At 32.0% G+C, this 12,841-nt stretch overlaps 1 protein-coding gene across 2 annotated transcripts in view; it reads right to left on the minus strand.

Annotated features, from left to right (window-relative positions):
• Gycbeta1 (guanylate cyclase, soluble, beta 1) overlaps window positions 1–12,575 on the minus strand; it is a 29,213-nt gene extending 16,638 nt beyond the window's left edge. Inside the window, 7 exon segments of one of the 2 annotated variants that reach the window (NM_001011632.2) lie at window positions 854–1,008; window positions 1,354–1,507; window positions 2,144–2,299; window positions 5,349–5,467; window positions 6,903–7,003; window positions 12,051–12,124; window positions 12,458–12,553. In NM_001011632.2, the coding sequence (NP_001011632.1) occupies window positions 854–1,008; window positions 1,354–1,507; window positions 2,144–2,299; window positions 5,349–5,467; window positions 6,903–7,003; window positions 12,051–12,124; window positions 12,458–12,460 (762 nt within the window). In that variant the 5' untranslated portion in view covers window positions 12,461–12,553. 2 annotated transcript variants of the gene reach the window in all.
• Between the last annotated feature and the right edge of the window lie 266 nt (window positions 12,576–12,841).

Consider the following 12,841-nt stretch of genomic DNA (forward strand, 5'->3'; position numbering starts at 1 on the left):
TTATATATATTTTTTAAATTTGGTAAGTTTACGAAGTGATTAAATCTCGGGTGTAGCATGTGACTTCGGATATTACATCGTGAATTGATTCCTTTATTTTATCGTTTTAGCACTAAAAATGGAGAACTGAAAAAGGGGGAAATCGTATAAATCTGATAGCGTAAGACATGACTCTTTTATTACGTCAAATTTATTTCAAATTTATTACTCGAGATAAAAGAAATGGGTCAATTGCAGAAGGTATCAGTAATATCGCATTTTTTTTTTAGAAAAGAATCTATAATTCTTGATTTCCAAATTTATATGTAATAAAATCCAATATTAGAATAAAATTATTTATTAAAATTATATTAAATCATATAGTATATAATGTCATGCAAATGTAAAAGCTATTACGAATAAGTAATAAATAATTAATATTTTTAGATAAAATAATTTTCAAATTTTTTTAAATTGTTTTTCTTTCTTTTCAACTAGATTTCTAAAATTTGAATCGCACGAAAAAAAGAATACAATAATTATGAGTTTAACAAGCTAATTATTACTATTATTAATATTAATAATTATAATTATGTATAGAAAATGTTATTAGATACTCAACGTGTTCTTCATCAATGTCCAAATATTTATACATTCCGGGCGAAACGGATAGTGTTAGACCAAACTTAATATCCGTAACGCAATTTCTGTTTACGAATATTATCCTGTGTGGTTACAAACGCTCTGCATACATATTCGAAGATACTTTGAACAAGATTTGATAAATGTCAATTTACATCAACTCGTTGAAGTGGCACAGATATTGGCAGCTCTTCATGCATCCTTGATACAAGTTATAATTGTTCAAACTTACGGTAAGAAGGATGTCGTTCAACTTGCAATTACCGGAGCATACTTGAGGTATAACTCGTGTTATAGTGCATCCAGTTTGAACGATGATGAGGTCCCTGTTGAACATCAGATGGAATGGAAAAACTCGGCAGAACGTCATCGGACTCACTTTTGGCTCTGTAATATTTAACCATATTTTTAACAAGCTTACACTCCTTTGAAAGAAGTCTTCTATCTTCTACGGTGTAAATATTATACGCTTTAATTTTCTTCTTTCTTTGACAAAAAAATATTTTCCCTCCGTCAAAATATAAAATAGAAAATTCTTTTAAAAAGGAAAATTGAATAATATAAATATAAAAAATCACTTTCCATTTCTAATTTTGAAAAGTTCAAATATTATACATTTTTTCTTTTTTTAATAAAAAATATTTTGCCTCAAATTGTAATCAAAAAAAATTTTTTTTTCTTTACTTTTAGAGAGAAAATTGACATACATATAAATATATATATATTACTCACCGACAGATAAAGTCTCGAGTTCTGCAATCATGGGGTTTGAAACGACCCCAGGGCCGGACGTGTTCGTGATCAAAAATTGCACGTGATCACATTCGTTTTTTGTCTTCAATATTCGCATCTCTATATCCGTGCCGTGAAGCTTTTTCGCCACGGTCTACGGCCGATAAAAGTTATAACTCGTTTAATCATGCTTCGTTACAACCTGAACGAATTTGTTAGATTGAAAATTAAATAGCACAAGTTGAGATCGGCTTAACACCCGCTTAACTTTGACCGATAAAAATAATATACCGTGACTGGTATTATACGTAGTGATGAAAGTTAGCATCTTGTTTCTATCTATAAATAGCAAAGCTTTGAGAGGATCGTTGCTGTAGTATCTGATTATCATCAACGCGCATTTTCACTTTCATCCTTTTCTCTCTCTCTCTCTCTCTCTCTCTCTCTCTCAATTTCAATAAACTTCTTTCTCCTTAAATATTAATAATAGAAACCACGGTAATAAAGAATAGAATTTTATGATGTAGCTGAGTCGAATGAGTCTCTGTCATTTTTTACAAATCTACAAAATTGGTAAATGTTTGGAAACAAATCGAACAATTTCAGTAAATTAGGTATCCAAATTATAAAATCTACTTTTCGAATTCACCTCTATTTCATAATCATCATTGAATATTTATTAGAAAATGTAATAAGAAGAAAGGAAGATTACGTTTCCAAAAATTCTCATCCTTCATCATCTGTGCTTACATAATTTCACATTCTTATTCAACAAAAAAAAAAAAAATACCTTAACTATGCCGATCACGATATGTTCCAATCCAGGTCGATCGGAGTAATAATGTAATATGAGCGCGCCATCCTCGGGCCTCTCGGTGCATCGGAAAGAGGGTGCCCTCATTCCCGGATACAAGGTGCCCAAATGATCGTGAAGGGCGTCCAAGTTCTGTAATTAAACGACGTTGCACAGCCTCTCTCCCTCCCTCTCTCTCTTCCCCCCTCGGTGTCAATTTATCCGTTACTCTCACAATTATCCGGAGCTGAGTGGAACAAGACCTCCCTCTCCCCCTCCCTACGCCCCTAAATTTGTTTTCGATTGCCACTTTGCGTTTCGATCATCATCAGGGCCACACCTGATCAATGGCCGCCGTGTAATGCTCGTTAACGCGCGTTTCCAATTCAATCTCTGCGCCGCTAATTTCGATCGTGGATGCCGCTGCCGCGAGATATCGGGAGGAAGTGGGAGGAGAAAGATTGCAAGAAACGTGAAATTTCACGAGGGAACGTGAACGCGACGACGAGAACAAACTGTTCGTACGTGACGCTCGAAAAGAGAGAGAACCGGAAATGAAACCCCGCGAAGGGAAAAAAGAAACGATAATAATCTCGTTCCACGGGTGACATTCCGCTCGCTGATCGCGCCGCGCTCGTTCATCGTGAACCGAGTTTCTTACAAGCCAATAGTTGGATTCGAAATGGAATAGAACGTTAGTGAGATAATGAGAATCGGACGAGTGCGAACGATAGGGATGATTTTAATCGAGACGATAGAAAATTTAATAGCAATTGAATATTAAAATATGATATGAATGTATTAATTGTAATAATAATAATAATGATAATAATAATTAGACGCGTAATTTATAAAATAAATAACAAATTGCGTATTAATTATAAACGTGAATGCATTATGAATGAAAAGTGAAAATTCGAAAGAAAGATCGGATAAAAGATCGAACAATGTATAATTTAATAGAATTGTAATGTAGAATTAAAATTATATATATGTATATTTATTTTTTCAATGCATTGATGAATATTGTATGTTATGATTACGAAATTATCCTTCTGTAGAGTTTTGTTTTAAAGTATATGTATCGATTGTGGAAACGATACACGCGTATGATTAAATAGAGATTCTGTATCATTGGGTGGCACGTATGTATATATGTGCTTTTCGTAATTATATGAAAACAAAACCGTTTATCATGGCAAAGGCAGCTGCTTTGATGTGAATATCTAAACACGATGGTGATATTAACCAGAATCCGTGAATCTATAATTAATTTAAACAAGACAATCGATTGCCTTTTGATTGAACGAACAAACTTTTCTTTTATAATACAAATATACATTAACATTTTGAAATACATTTCATACTTTTGTGCAATTTTGTCCTCAATTAATCAAAAGAAAGAAGGAAATGGTAAATGAATTTAAAAAAAAAAGTAAAGTAATCCTCATTCCTTTTTTCTTCCTACGTTTATGTTTATATATACCATTTGCTAAGAATTAATTTATAAAATAATTTATAGTTTTCATATTGCAAATTATTTATATTTATATCGAGCAAGAAAATGATTAAATCTAAAATATAGAATCATAGTCTCATTTTTTATAAAAACTTATTTAACTTATAATACATCTAAATTCAATCCTTTCTTTTTTATTTCTTTCTTATTTATTATCTATAGAATAAATAAATAAATAAATAAATAAATATAGAAGTAGAAAAAAAGACAAGAAAAATAATTTTATCCATTTTTACTTACAAAAAGAAAAATAAACAAATAATTTTTTCTTACTTATGAGACAACCTAAATTCCAATACACACACAGATCGATTATTCGCAGAAAAAAAAATTCTATAGAAAAAAGGAAAGAAAAGAAAAGGAAAAGAAGAGATAATTTTATGCACACAATTTTTTTACTTAACGCAAGTATCATTTATCGCCCTGTTCCATATACTTAACCTCGATGGATTCCACCTGGCATAGCTCGGTGAAAAACAAGTCGATCATTCAGCAAGCTTGTAACGCCATAAAGAAATCACAATAATTCATCGAGCAGGCGCGACAAAAACATTTTCCACGACCGAGCCTTCGCAATAATCCGCCGTTTCGTATTCCGACCACACGAACGAGTTTACGCGCTTTTTGTTTGTTCATTCAACCAGAGGTTGCCGCAATCAGTGGGGCGACGCGTTTCCCTCGAACGAATCGTGCGTCGGATTCTGAAATGCACGATCGCGAACACTGACCGTGCGCGTTGCACGGATGCAAATTGTTCGATTGGCACGCTTGCTGTCTGAAAGTTCTGAAGATCCTCCGTCGAGTAAGATCGTGAAAAAGAAAATAGAATTTTTAATTTTTTTACTCGTATCGTTTGATTGTGAAAAAATAAAAATCTGATTCTGCACGTGATTTGTTCAATTCATTGGACTATTATTTATAATTGATGGAAAAGATGAAAATTCATTGTGTTATTTGTGTTATTTTTACATGTTCTGTGTAGATTTTGATAAAGAGATGAGTATTAGACAGTCACATTAAGATGTAATTGTAATTATCTTTCAAATTTTTAATCAATTTTATATTGTGATATTCAATATTTATTACATTCTTTTATTTCTTTTTTTTTCATATTCTATAGAATTAATATTTACATCAATATGTTTCTCTTTAAATGATAGTCTATTTTCAAATAGATTATAAGAATTATTTCTTAATCAGCTTAACTTAAAGTTCTCGTTTCTTGAAGAAAAGATTCAATATAGAGAAAATAATCTTAAATAATCTTTGAAATTCTTTTCTAAAGTAAATAAAAAAAAAAAAAAAGAATCTGTAATCCATAAACGAAGCAATATATCACAACTTTGATACTTTCGTTCAAAACTTCCTCCTTTCGAAAATTTTTAAAAAAATTAAAAAAGAAGAAAAAAGAAAAGAACAAGTAAGTTTCACCTCGTCCATAATTTCTATCCAATTTTTTTTTTTTCTTTTCTTTTGCGCAATCTCCATCGCTCATTGCGTAACGGAACATCCACACTATAAGTACGTAACACGTACGAACGACGACGATCTACCTACGTGTCATCTTTTTAGAAAACTTTCACCGCGATCCGAATGGAATCGCGGGAATCCCGGACACGGTCTACCAGGTGGCCAATCTTATTCCGTAAGAAAGTGAATGGTCGCGGCTCGTGGCAGATTTACCTGTAAAAAGTCCCTGGGCGTAGCCCCGAGCACCTGAAGAATCTTGTCGTAGCCCGAGTCCTGGCAGAACTCGAAGAACATCCGGCCGAACAGCTCGAGGATCTCGTTCGCCGGTATATCTGGGAAATTTTCGAAAATTAACAGGCGATTAAAAGAAAATTGCATTGTTAGTGATGAAGAAACCAAGAAATGCATGAAATTCGAATTCTCTTCTTTGTAGGATGCTGAATCGTAATTAAATTCCACGTTCTTTTTTTTATAATATATATCTATTTTTTTTAATATATATCCTCGAAACTGATGAGATTACAACACGTTTTTTTATATTTTAATATTTTGGTAAACTAAGTTTTATTTTTTTCTTCTTAAAGATACAGAAATTGACGATCGTCAACGATCCCGAAAGGGGATCTCGCGTGTTAAAAATTCGATTTTGAGATCTGAACGAGCGCGTTAAACGGGTGTCAAAGACATCGACACGGGTCTTGATCGAGGAAATTACAATTTTTAGAGAAATACAGCTCGGATGTACATACAGCGTGTCTGAGGAGGAATGACGATTTTCTCGTACAGAAAAGATATTACTCGAGATCACGTCGATGTCTCGCGACAAATTGCTCGTCGGGAGAGATTATTGGGGTGAAGCTTTCCTGGGGATTGCCTCCCTTTTTTTTTTTCTTCTTCTTTCTTCTTTTCTTCTAGTCAACGATTTATGGCCCAATATCGAAGGATATAGTATTATTATTATTATTACTGCTACTTTGTGTTCTCTTTTTTTTTTCTTTTTGTTTGAGATGAAGATTCAGTGAAATTTTCTATTTTTGTAGTTCAGATTGAGTGCGACGATACTTTGGAGATAATAGTATCGATATATTTCTTTTTCAATTTGTCAAAGAGAATTGTATTTGTTCAATGATACGTAAATCATCAATTTTAGAATAATTAAATTTAAAATGTATAAAAAATAATTGATATGAATGGAATAGGAAATTGTGTTTAATAAATCAAAGGAATTGTTTGTTTAATAATTGTGTAATTATAATATCTATTACAAGTGATAACATCTGTTCATTATGATTGCACATTTAACTTTATTAAATATCTTATCTCATTTTCATTAATATTAAAGCAAAATTGTTCTTGAAAATTAAACCACGTTAAGGAAACATTTTCCTTTAATCTGGTATTCATGAGTATTACACTATAATGTAATTAATGTAGATGAAGATAAAGAAGAATATTTAAGAATTTAATCGAATTAAACGTTGAAAAGAAAATTTGAACAACATGTAATAAATTTGATAATAAAAAATAAATATTGTTGAAAATTTAATTGAATTAGAAAAAAATTGAAGAAAAAAATAAGAGATAAAAGCAATTGTTTGGATACAAGTTAAGAATTTTAATAGAATTAAGAGAGATTTTTTGTGAAAAGATTTAAACATCGAATAAAAAATTATTATTTCGTTATTTTCATTCGCATCTTCTTTTTTCATAATTTTTGATAAATGAATTTTTAATGCTAGACATATACGTTTATATAATAATACGTACTGAGCCGATTGACAGCTGCCGATATAATGTTATACGTAATTTCGTCATCATATATCTGGCGAACCAGAAACTGTCCTTCCATATTAACGGCCGCATCTTTTCTGCACAAACAGAATATAAATGAAAATTAATCTTTATTTCAAATTATTAACTTTTTATCATCCATGCATAATATCTAATATTCTAATCTTTTTTATATATAATGTTCTTATAATTCTTTAACTTATATTCTTTAAACTTTCTTGAATAAATAATTGAATCAAATATTAAGCGAAACTTTTTAGCCAATAAATTGATTAATTAAAAGCTATCTTTGTCACGCTTTTCAATCTAAGTTAATTTCACGATTAATAGTTATATTTTCAATTATAAGTAACATTTATATAAATATTAAGAAGAAATTAGAATCCATAGGATGAAAATTAAAATTATTTCTTTTTCTTTCCTGAAAAAAGATGAAAATCGGCAAGGATAGATTTATTTTTAACCTAATGAAAAGAAATTTTGAAAATTGATAATTTACTACGATGTAGATAATCGCTAGAAAAGTATAAGCGAGAGAAGAATTTCTATTTCGTGAATTTTATATACAGAATTTTTTTTTACAGATATTTTCCTTCGAATATTAAAAAATTTACGATGCAATGTAAAATATTAATTGCCAGTTTTTCAAACAAGAACAAGATACAAGCGATCAAGTATCGATTTTATAAAAGTTTCGAAAGCTTGATTAACCGAATCTTTTTATTTTCCGATCGACCGAGTGCGATCTTCTAAAATTAAAAAAAAAAAAAAAAGAAAAATATATCATAATCTAGTAAAAGTTTATTTTTCTTTTTATTCTTTTTTTCTTTCACCTCGAAACGCTTCAACTTGGGAATGGGGCATAACAGGAAATTAATTAGTTTCGCGTTGGACAAAGTAAATACTTCTTAGCAGCTAAAAGCCAAGCATTTTAATAGGTTGCCTGACGCTCGTGGTGGTTTCCATTTAAATTTACAAAGTGCAGTCTAAAGGCACTTCGTCGTTTGACATGGATATGAGCTGTCACTCCGCGCAGCATTTTCATATAACTTGCTGATGCTCGTAACCATCGACGAAAATTATTAATTCGTCTTTAATAATTACACTACATATTATATTGTTATGTTAATAATAAATTCGTTTAATAATTTATTGCATCAATTTCAATATCTTTTCCTCTTTTTTGCCACGATAGAATATTGAAATCTGTTAAATTTGAAATGAAAAAAAAAAAAAATACAACGATATAAATGAAACATTCCGCCTTCGATATTTTATTTCATTTTTCATATCATTTCATATGATCTGTGCATTCAAATATGCTGAATTAATTATAAAGTAACTTTTTAAAAAGAGTAAATTAATTATATTATAATTAAATCGAAAAAGAGATGATACAGAAATAATTTCGAAGTCTCGTAGTTTTTTGTAAAACAAAGAATAAATCATTTTTTTGATAACGTTTGTTAACAATTTGATCGAAATTTTGCATTTTCCATTGGTTTGCGCTCTGTGAAAAAAAGCTCGATCGTAATTTCCCGAAACGCAACGGGACCTTGGAAATTCACACACAATTCACAAACACTGTGACAACGAAACGTCATTTAGGGCAATCAAAGTGACCCCTTTTCCGTTTTAAGAGTCATCGTGGTATCTTATATACCTACTCGGATTTAACCCACATTTTTGTATCTCTCGTATTATTTCCGACAAACATTATTATCCTCACGAGACATTGTCGTACAATGTACCACTACTTCATTTTATTTAAAAAAAAAAACTATATTGATTATACACATCTATTTTTAAAACTTTAATAAAAGAACATTTTGTTCGTTTTTATAGAAAAAAGATTATTTTTACCAAATCGTTACTTTATTTCTTATTTCTTTTTTTTTTTTTAAATTGCGAAAATTAATAACATATAAAACATGAAGGGTGAAATGAAAATTACAATTTAAATATTTAATAAAAATTACAAAAGACAAAATAACTTTGCCTTTATCGTTAAAAATAAAATATTACATTTAATAATAAATAATTGGATACGATCAATCGTCACTATTAATGTACATATTAATAATAATCCCAATTGCATATTAATAATAATCCCGTATCGTTAAATGGCAAAGAATTATTATCATTATTTCTTCAATCATTCAGAATTAAGCAAAAACGAATAAATTATTGAACGCGTTGCTCGTATATTTTCAACGTAACGAAATTTTATTCACTCGTTATCGTTCTTAATTATAATAGCTGATAAAACGAAATAAACCTGAAATATGGTTTATATAATAAAAATGCTCCAATAAAATGGTAACGAACGCGGCCGCGCACGGCCGATCTCGGCTAATAATAATTATCCTGATAGCAGCTCGCTAATGTACACGCCCATTCCCATGAAAGCACGGAAGCCAAACATTCATACAACGTTGCATAATCAACCGATAATCTTGACTCGATGATAAATTCCGTGGATAAATTAAGTGTTCCTCGATCGGTTCAATTAAATCTCGGCAAATCACGAGAATACGATAGTTGACCAAATTATTTTTCGATTATTCGTATCGAAACACAAACCGCGAAATAAAAATAATTATACACCTCAGAGCCAAGCAAATGTATTTGTTGTAATCAGATTTATACGTGTGAAACATTTTTATACAAGGTATGTATGAGTTTGAGAAAAATATTGTTCCTTTGATTGATCGTAGGTTACATCGTTGTGAGAGTTAAAATTAGTTTTGCGAAACTCAACTTCATTTTTCATTAAAAAAAAAAATGAATCGAATGGAAACTCGGAAATAATATCGATAATTTAGTTTGAAAAGAAATGTTGATATTATTTCACAAGAGAACAAGAGAAATGGTAGCTCGAATGAAAGTACGACATTCCACTATTATTCATCACTTAAATGGAAAAAGTAAAGAAAGTTGACAAATAGATTCCGCGTGAAACAAATGGAAACAGTTGTTTTGTTACTTTAAAAAAAAAAGAAAAAAAAAAAAAGATAAGCAGAATCCATTTTTAAAACGCGTCATTGAAGAATCTTGTAAAAATATGTTACGTTTTCATGTAAATACAGAGGATAGAAATCGTATAGAAATTGTTTTAATAAAATATATACAGAATGTTTCAAAGAAGGCTACTGTTGGAAACATTTCGCAATAACGAAACTTCTTCAAACTTCGAAATCGCGGGGATACCGCGAAGGAAGGTCATACTTCCGGAAACGGTTAAGAATTTCACATACTTTGTCGAGTCATGTTCACGGTGCATAAACCTGTCCAAGCAGCCTTCTTGTTTTCTTTCTTGTTATTTTTCTCTCTTTATAAATTTCTCGAGGCAATTCGAAGAGAATGTTCTTTGCAAGAGAGAAAAAAAAAAAGGACAAAAAAATAAAACGACGAGAAAGAAAAAGTTAAAAAGGGAGCCGAAATCATTTTTCTTTTTAAAAGTATGATCAGAAAAAGGAATTCCATCGTTACGAGCGTGAAAAAAGAAAGTTCAGCTCTTCATGGATCGTATTCTTTTTTATATTCCGGACTTCCTTGATCCATAAACTTGCAACTCGAACGTTCTAGGTTAGGTAGATGGCGTTGCCGAGTTCTTGGCGAATAAATAAAGCGTATCAAACGATTCCTCGAGGAGATGTTTGGTCGACAAACAACGAAACATTTATGCAGTCGCTACGAGTCAAGTATTTAAGAATTTGGCCCTGGACTACGACAATCGCAGGGTAAACCGTGCCAATATTTCGTGGATTGAATCAATAGAGACCTCGAGGATCGGATAAACAAAAGTGTATTAGGCGAACTTGTTGATCCAATGAAAGAAACGAAGAAAGAATTTTTCAAGGCTTCTTCTCTTTCATGAGAAAATGGATCACTCGCTATCTTTACGAGTCAGAATAAGCAGGCATACATTATTACGTTGTGTTTTCCTTTTTTACGATAGGAGAGAATTTTTTTTTCTTTTTTTTTTGTGAATATAATATATGAGAGTATACTAATTTTATAGGCAAAATTTATTTTGTGGATGAATGGGATTGTTAAGAGCGATAAAAAAAGATTTATGTAAGTATAGGTGAGAGGACGTGATTGATATTCTCGAAGGGTAAAAATAGTGGCGTTGAGTGCATTTGAATGGGAAAAAGAGGATTTGAGGGGATGGTTGGGTAAGATTCTTAATGGTGGTTAGAGTGTGGCAATAGTATATATCATAGAATAACGAGATCGTTTATTGGATGGGATAAAAGCATTAATAACTTTATAAACGTATCTGATTTCGTGGTTGCAGCCAATTTCGAGTTTGATTAGCCATATTCGAGATAAATACGTGAACGAGTCATTATCCGTTCAACCTTCATTTAACTCATTGTCTCAATTTAATTTGAACCATTGAAACAATGATAAAAATAGATAACGAGATTAATAATTATAAGTAGTTAAATTTGCAACAAAAAAGAAAAGGAAAGAAACGAAATTTTTGTATATTCATAAAATTATCATTTACATCGAAAAAAGAAAAAAGAAAAATTTTTCAAAAATGCAATTTCCTTCAAGAATCATATTCGAATCTCGATCAAACTCTTCCAAGTCGGAAATTCAATCATCTCATCGATTTGTATAGGATTATAGAAAACTCAATATGAATTTCGAGATCGATACTGCGAGGGGGAAAGTCTCCCTCCTCGATAGTGAATTTTCAATTAAAGAATCGAGGGATTCGGGTCATGGATACATCGAACCCTGCTACAAATATGTACACATATATACATATATATATATATATACACCAGAACGCTAGAGCAAAATAAAGTTGGGCAAGCATGAAGACATACCACGTGGTCTGGCAAAGCATCTTCTCTCAACTTTTGATCTCCTCTACAGATGGCGACAAGATTAATCGAAATCTATCCGGATTAGATTCTTTATCATACTGTTTACAATCAATTATTCTATTCTGTACACACGGAAGGAGAGAGAAAAAAAAAGAACAAACGTTGGATCGTGCAATAAGTAGCGGTGCAGCGGTAGCAGCATAAGAAATACAAAAAATCGAAGAAGACAGTGCAAAGGAAGAAGGGACGAGGCAGTCGCTCGTCGTGTTTTACCTACTTTATCGCCTCCCACGTCTCGCTGTCAAAGGTCTTCACAACCAGCAGCTCGAGGGCGTAATTCACAAAACCGTACTGCACATGTAATACATAAAAGAAACCATAGTTTTTTTCTTTTTTTTTTTTTTTTTTATCATTCGAACGAACATCAATTTAATATCGTCAATATTATCAAACCTCTATGATTTACGAGTGTGAACGGAATCGATTTTAATTTTAATTCTCACTGTTTCAGTGTGAAACACGCGAATTGGAACCGACATCCGACTGATCGTCAACGTGTGTTGTTGTCGTTTCGTCCACGAGTCACAGTCAAACCAGTCGGCCTCCTCCTTTTTGTCCTCGATACGAGCAGTCCATAGCAGTTTCTCTCTCTCTCTCTCTTTCTCTCTTTTTTTTTGAACGTACCATGATGATTGGAGACTGGTCGACGCTTCTCCACGTATCATTCCATTCTAATTGTCATGGGAGCCGTGTTTACCTCGTGCACACGAGCCGCGTACTGGAAAGTTGGCCTGCCGTTTGTCGGACACGATAAGTATCGATTTTCTACAGCTGCGCCACCTAGATACAACCCTGTTACCCGACTTCGGCTCGCCCTCCATCAACCCTCCTACACTCTTCCGCTGCCAATCCGCTTCCATCCTATCCTCGACGGCCTGGCATCGACGCCGATATTAGTCATCCGATGAATACTTGCAAGACCTGCGAGACTGGGTTGAAAGAAAATCGAAACCTCTCCTTTGAACTCGACGTTTACGATTTTTCTTTTTACTTCCCCGTTTCTTTTTT

This window comes from Apis mellifera, linkage group LG6, assembly GCF_003254395.2.
Source record: "Apis mellifera strain DH4 linkage group LG6, Amel_HAv3.1, whole genome shotgun sequence".
Taxonomy (NCBI): Eukaryota; Metazoa; Arthropoda; class Insecta; order Hymenoptera; family Apidae; genus Apis; species Apis mellifera.